This window comes from Orycteropus afer, unplaced genomic scaffold (assembly GCF_000298275.1).
Source record: "Orycteropus afer afer isolate SDZICR_OR568_19922 unplaced genomic scaffold, OryAfe1.0 scaffold00533, whole genome shotgun sequence".
NCBI classification, from domain to species: domain Eukaryota; kingdom Metazoa; phylum Chordata; class Mammalia; order Tubulidentata; family Orycteropodidae; genus Orycteropus; species Orycteropus afer.
The window spans coordinates 1392540-1400331 of record NW_006922120.1 but is presented as its reverse complement, the minus strand read 5'-3'; the positions used below and the strand labels follow the sequence as shown (position 1 = coordinate 1400331).

At 42.0% G+C, this 7792-nt stretch overlaps 1 protein-coding gene across 1 annotated transcript in view; it reads left to right on the top strand.

The window, feature by feature from the left end:
- Positions 1 to 1795: 1795 nt before the first annotated feature.
- The window catches only part of SMYD3 (SET and MYND domain containing 3), a 1342222-nt gene continuing 1336225 nt past the window's right edge, over positions 1796 to 7792 (top strand). Inside the window, exon 1 of the mRNA XM_007955714.2 lies at positions 1796 to 1959. Coding sequence (XP_007953905.1) covers positions 1796 to 1959 — 164 coding nt within the window. The remainder of the gene's footprint in view (positions 1960 to 7792) is intronic.

The following is a 7792-nucleotide window of genomic DNA, read 5'->3' as shown; positions in this document are numbered from 1 at the left end:
CTGGCGAAGAATGCTGAAAGTACCATGGACTGCTAAAAGAACTAACAGTTCTGTCTGGGAGGAAATGCAGCCAGAATGCTCCTTGGAAGCAAGAATGGCCAGACTTCATCTCACCTACTTTTGTCATGTTGTCAGAAGGGACCATTCCCTGGAGAAAGATTTCATGCTTGGTAAGGTGGAGGGTTGACAAAAGAGAGGAAGGCCTTTGATGGGATGGATTGACATGGTGGTTGCGACAATGGGCTCAAGTATAGCAGAGATCATGGAGCTGGCGCGGGATCGGGCGGTGTTTTGTTCTGCTGTTCATGGGGTCCCTATGAGTCAGAAATGACTCCATGGCACCTAACAGCAATGACAACAATGCCATAGAAGTTGAGAGAACTAGACATTATGTGACTCCTGATGAAGAACCCAGTACCATCTATAGTATTGCCAGAAAGAGTGAACATGAATCTGATAAAATGTCTGAATCCTGTTGCCAATTTGCAAGAAATAGGACAGAGAAACATGAACTGTACCATGTGTATGTAATCATGGAAATGAATTTGTGGACAACTCCAAAGGTTAAATGCCCTAGGCTCTTTGACTAGTAAGTTATAAGGCAAAGAATGGATGGGATGTGGAACTTGTCAAAGATTAAGAGACTTAAAAGACCTAAATTAAACAAAGGAACAAGACCAAAAAGTGTCTAGGGTTGCACATTTGGGTAAAAATCTATAAAGAAACAGAAGGAAGTGATTACTATAAAATCAGGATGTTGTTTGTTGTTATGTGCCGTCAAGTCAGGATAATGGTCATTTTTGAGGCGGATGGAGGAGTCTGAAATTGAAACAGGTAATATGCAAGAACTTCTGGGGTGGCTGGCACAGTTTTTGACCTGATTTTATGCTTTCAAGGATGTTTGCCTTACATTAATCCATTAAGCATCATTTATTTTGTGTGATTTTCTGCATCAATAACCCCCATTGCTATCCAGTTGACTCTGACTCATGGTAACACTATAGGACAGAGTAGAACTGCTCCATAGGGCTTCCAAGGCTGTAAATCTTTACCAAAACAGACTGCCTCATCTTTCTTCCAGGGAACACTGGTGGATTTGAACCACCAATCTTTTGGTTAGCAGTCAAACGCTTTAACCATTGTGCTACCAGAGCTCCTATGCATCAGTAAAAAGCTTTTAAAAGGCAGCAATTCCTAATGAAATAACGGAGTTAGGTAGTACTCATCAATGGTTGTTAAAACCATTAGATGAAAAGTTAATGGGGAAATTTACAAGGGATGGATAGACTGATATCTGATAGCTGATTTATCCGCATGATGAAATAAAGGTAATCTACAGTATATGTGCCCCGAGCGTGATGCAATTTACTTTCAAATGGTTCAACACGTGTCTGTATACACACACACACACCTACACCCATAGAAAGGGAAAGAGAAAGAGCAGACACGACAAACTGCTAAGAATTTTTGGATTTAGGTGGCAAGTTCTTTAAACTTTTCCATAAACATTACAATTTTCGTAATTAAAACCTGGAGGAGAAAAAGAAAACCGCGCCATTTCTTCCACCGAGCACCTTTGGGCTAGACACGCTCCCGGAACCACCAAGAACCACTCCGCTGCCCCACACTCCCAGCTCTCTGGGACGCCCAGAGTATGTCTGCGCATGCTCAGAGATCTGCAGCACCGTCCCCGCCCCTCGGGCGTACGTGTACGCGCAGGACGCAGGCGCGCGGTCTCGGGGGCCAGTGAGAAGCGGGACGCGGTAGATATTTGAGGTGCGGGAGCTGGGAGAGGATGGAGCCGCCGAAGGTGGAAAAGTTCAGCACTGCCGACCGGGGAAACGGACTTCGCGCCTTGGCTGCGCTGCGCCCCGGAGACCTACTTTTCCGCTCGGATCCTTTGGCATACACGGTGTGCAAAGGGAGTCGTGGCGTCGTCTGCGACTGCTGCCTGCTCGGGTACGTTCGGAGTGCGCTCGCACACCTGGGTCGCGAGCTGCGCAAGTCGGGGAGCTCAGGGCAGGCAACCTGTCTCCGGGACCCCCGTTTGGGCGTGGCTGCACTGGAGCTGCGAGGTGCCTCGTCCCGCTCTCTCCTGACACATTGTTCCTGGGCGCGCAATACGACTGACAGTTCCGTCCGGCCGCCCCCGGGATGTGGGTCTGGGGTCCCAGGCGCATTTCCTGTAGTCGGCAGGGCGTAGCTTGGCACTCGCACCCCCGGACTGGGGTAGGAATTGGGGGATCCGATGGGGCAGGCAGAGGAAGCGTTGATTCGAGAGTAATTTTTATTAGGGAGAAAAAGTCTATGGCTTGTGCAGGAAGCTTCTTTGGTGCTGCTGTGTAAATTAACAGGTGGAAGGGAGCAGGAGTAAGTGTAAATGAAGCTCAAAGCTGAGGCTCCACAGGCACTGATGGGACTTCTAGACGGCGGAAGAATCCTGGTGTTTACGGGGCATTTCCTATTGCCCAAGGAGTTCTGGTGCCACAGAGGTTAAACGCTCAGCTGTCAACTAAAAAATTGGCGGTCTCACCTCCAGCCACTCCAGGGGAGAAAGATGTGACAGTCTGCTTCAGTAAATATTTATAGCCTTGGAAACACTGTAGGGCAGTACTACTCTGTCTTTTAGGGTCTCTATGAGTTGGAATCGACTTCATCGTCATGGGATTTTTGGTAATCTATGGTCCAGGCTGTTTGGCCTGGGATAGGAAGAAGAACAAGACAAGGGCAGATCAAGTGAGAGAGATAATAAAGTGTAATAAAGTGTATCGGAAGGCTGAAACGAAGTGCAAATGTATGTGGACGCATAAGTTACAGTACTGGGTTATGATAGTGTGCTTTGCCACTTAATGACTGGGCAGGCAAGCCTGACACATATCTACCTATCTAGATACTATCTACCTATTTAGTCTACCTATCTAGACTTCATGTGAAAGTATTTTGTAAACCTCCAAGCACTATGCCAGTGTAAAATGCTTGCCCAACAAATTTATGTAAATTTGTCACATTGCATTGAATCAACAAATACTATTCAGCTCCTGTTATGTCAGTTTGTCCGTACTGTGGTGGCTTGCATGTTGCTTTGAGGCTGGAGGATATGCCACTGGTGTTTCAGATAACAGCAGGGTCACACGTAGTGGACAAGTTTCAGCAGAGCTTCCAGATTAAGACAGACTGGGAAGAAGGAAGGGGCCATCCACTTCCCAAAGAACTGGCCAGTGAAAACCTTGTGAATAGCAGTGAAACACTGTCTGATATATTACTGGAAAACTTTATGAATAGCCCTGAAACACTGTGTGATATAGTGCTGGAAGATGAGCCCCTCAGCTTGGAAGGTATTCAAATTATGACTGGGGAAGAGCTGCCTCCTCAAAGTAGTTGACCTTAACGATGTGGATGCAATAAAGCTTTTGGGACTTTGATTTGCTGTTGGGGCAAGACAGAAAATGGGAAGAAACAGCTGTAAACTTCTATTAATAATCGGAATGTGGAATGTACGAAGTATGAATCTAAGAAAATTGGAAGCTGTCGAAAATGAAATGTAACACGTGAATATCGATATCCTAGGCGTTAGTGAGCTAAAATGGACTGGTATTGGCCATTTTGAATCAGACAGGCATATGGTCTACTATACTTGGAATGATGAAATGAAGAGGAATGGCATCATATTCATTGTCAAAAAGAATATTTCAAGATCTGTCCTGAAGTACAATGCTGTGAGTGATAGGATAATATCCATATGCCTACAAGGAAGACCAGTTAATACTACTATTTTTCAAGTTTATGCACCAACCACTAAGGCCAAAGATGAAGAAATTGAAGACATATATATATATACACACACACATATATATATATATATATATATTTTTTTTTTTTTACAAAATTTGCAGTCTATTGATGATTATTGGTGATTGGAATGCAAACATTGTAAACAAAGAACAATCATCGGTAGTTGGAAAATACGGCCTTGGTGATAGAAATGACTCCTGAGATTGCATGATAGAATTTTGCAAGACCAATGACTTATTCGTTGCAGATACCCCTTTTCAGCAACATAAACAGTGGCTATCCACGTGGACCTCACCAGAAGGAATACACAGAAATCAGACCTATTACATCTGTGGAAAGAGGCAATGGAGAAGCTCAGTTTCAGTCAAAATAAGGCCAGGAACTGAGTATAGAACAGAGCATCCATTGCTTATATGCAAGTTGAAGCTGAAGACAATTAAAACAAGTCCATGAGAACCAAAATATGACATTTATTACACCCAACCTGAATTTAGAGACCATTTGAAGAATAGAGTTGATGTATTAAACACCAGTGACTAAAAACCAGATGAGTTGTGAGATGATATGAAGCACATCATACATAAAGAAAGCAAAAGGTCATTAAAAAGACAGGAAAGGAAGAAAAGACCAAAATGGATGTCAGAAGACACTCTGAAACTTGCTCTTCAGCAGAGGTAAAGCAAATGGAAGACATGGCAAGATAAAAGAGTTGAACAGAAGATTTCAAAGAGCAGCTTGAAAAGACAAAGTATTATAATGAAATGTGAAAAGACCTGGAATTAGAAAGAAAATCAGAAGCATTTCTCAAGCTGGAAGAACTGAAGGAAAAACTCAAGCCTCAAGTGGCAATATTGAAGAATAATGTGTGCAAAATACTGAATGATGTAGGAACCATCAAAGGAAAATAGAAGGAATGCACAGAGTCACTGTATCAAAAAGAATTGGTTAATGTTCAACTATTTCAGGACTTGGCATATGATCAAGAACTGATGGCACCGGGAAGAAGTTGAAGGTGCACTGAAGGAATTGGCAAAAAAAAAAAGGCTCCAGGAATTGATGGGATACCCATTGAGATGTTTCAACAAACAGATGCAACTCTGGAGGTGCTTAGTCATTTATGCCAGGAAATTTGAAAGATCGCTAGCTACCTGGCCAACCAACTGGAAGAGATCCATATTTGTGTCCATTCCAAAGAAAGGTAATCCAACAGAATGTGGAAATTATCAAACAATATCATCAATATCACATGCACGTAAAGTTTTCCTGACAGAAAAATACATGCTAATGGATGTATGAGGATCTTTAGCATAGCATTTTGGTAATTTAAAAAAGAGACTGGTTAAAAGCCATCTTATGGAATACTGTCTAGCTGTTAAGATGAAAGTCAATCTGTTTGTACAGATGTGGATAGATGCCCATGATCCACTGCTGGGTGAGCAATTCAGTTGTAGAACAATGTATGACCCAGTCAAAATAATTTTTTTTTTTTTTGGTATGTGTTTGTATACTGTGTTTGTATAGAAAAGATCTGGAAGAATATTCCAGAATTTTAATATGATTACATTTGGAGAGTGGCATTTGGAGGGAGAAAGAAATCCTTTTGTACTTTATATATTTTGTATAAATATATACAAGTGTGTGTCATTTTTTGTAATTAGAGATTTAAACAGACTTTGAGGAAGTTCTTAGACTGTGTGCCATTTTGGATGTTTGTAAGCTTGTGTACTAATTAGTCCCAAGATGTCTTTTAAATGTTTGTCCATTCACATTGCCTGTTTTTGGAATTGCCAGGTGATTAAACCAGGAGTGAACCACTTGATGCGAGGTGAGCCAGTTTTCTAGCTGGCCTTTGGTTTCAGAATTTGAACAGGAACTAAAACTCTGTTGATGATAGTCTTCATAACTTTCCTGGCTCTGCTCTTGCTCAAGCCTGGTTAGTCAACTTTTTCTTGGTATTCTTGAGAGACTCCAGCATTGTTTAATGAACTTGCTTCATTTTCTCAGTCTGGGCACACAAGACAACTACCTTTCCCAGGCTCTTTTCTGTTGGCCTGGGGCCTGTGACTTGAAAGTTTAATAAGCTATTTCTGGGCCTGCCATAAAATATATTCTGTGCCATTTTCCCTTCTCTCTTTTACCTTTCTTGATGACTGCACAGGCTACGAGTTGAGATGTAGAAACATAAGAAGCATGAGTCACAGCATGGAGGAGAGCTGCTCTGGAGCATTAGATTTAATGGGAGCAAGAAGTAAATCTGTACTGCGTTTAGTCACTTAGTGCTTCTCCAACTTTAATGCACATATGAATCACCTGAGGATCTTATTAAAGTGCAGATTCTGATCAGTGAGATTTGGGTTAGGGTCTGAGATTTTTCATTTCTAACAGATTCTCAGGTGATGCAAATGCTGCTGGTCCACTGATCACATGAGTAACACTTAAAAGGGTTGACAGTGGTAGCTGGGCGCTATCTAGTTCTTCTGGTCTCACAGTTGTACAGGCTGAGGATGGCATGGTGTTCCAGTCCCTTGGACTAATTGTTTCCATGTGTCTTTAGTGTTCTTCATTGTTCTTTGCTCTGGACGAGGAGAGACCCATTGTTGCATCTAAATGGCTGCTTGCAAGCTTTTAAGATCCCAGTGACTATTCATCAAAGTAGAAAGTGGAGCAATGTTTTTGTATAGTATGTTATACCAATTGAGCTTGACGTCCCCTGCGATTATGGTCCTGAGCCCACAGGTCCAATTACTCGCTCCCTCTGGGTAGCTGGCTGTGGCCAAGAAGTGATTACAACCTTGTCCTTTGTTAGCTTTACTATGTACCTGGGAATTCTTACAGAACATGAAAATATACTTGTAGAAACATTGTCTGCCAACCCTATACATGGTCATGGGTGCATCTCTCCCCCCCCCCCTGCATAGACATGTCTAATAGTGCAGTCTGTCCACCCATCTATCCACTCCTAGGTCAATGTTTGCCATCACTGAAAAGGCAGTACTGTCTGTACAAAAGGGTTCATCTTTGTTGTCTGTACCTCCTATGCACCTCTCTGTGTCTTCCTCTTCCTCAGTGCCACTGTGTTGATCACTCTCATTTGGTATATTGCCCTTCTCTTCACCCAAATCAGTACTTGTCTCTACCTATCTAGCAGTGTTCCCTTCCCTCCCCTCCCACCTTTGGTAACCAACAAAGAAAATTTCCTGCCATAGAGAAACCTTTCCTTGACTTTTACAGTAACAGAATAATACAGTATTTGTCCTTCTGTGACTGGCTTATTTCACTCGGCATAAGGTCCTCAAAGTTCATCCACGTTATGCGGTGTTTTGCAGATTCTACATTATTCTTTAGGGTTGCATAGTATTCCATTGTGTGTATGTACCGTAGTTTGGTTATCCATTCTTCTATTGATGGGCCCATAGGTTGTTTCCATCTTTTGGCTATTGTAAATAGTGCTGCAGTGAACATGGGTGTGCATATATCTGTTCTTGTCATGGCTCTCACTTCTTTAGGATAAATACCTAGTGATGGAATTGCTGGATCTAATGGTATTTCTAATTCCAACTTTTTAAGGAGTCACCATACTGTTTTCCACAGTGGTTGTATCATTTTACTATCAGTGTATGAGAGTCACAGTCTCTCCACAACCTGCCAGCATTTGTTATTTTGTGTCTCGTTGAACTTTGCTACCAGTGCTGGAGCAAGATGTTATCTTATTATTGTTTTGATTTGCATCTCTCTGATGGCTAATGACTGTGAGCATTTCTTCATATGTTTGTTGGCCACCTGAATATTCTTTTTGGTGAAGTGTTTATTCATATCTTCTGCCCATTTTTTATTTGGATTATTTGTCTTTTTGTTGTTGAGGTGTTGGAGTTTTCTGTAAATTTTAGACATAAGTCTTTTGTTAGATGTCTCATTGCCAAAATTTTTTTCCCAATCTGTAGGTTCTCTTTTGGCTGTTTTGGAGAAGTCTTTGGAAGCACATAAAAATTTAATTTTTAGA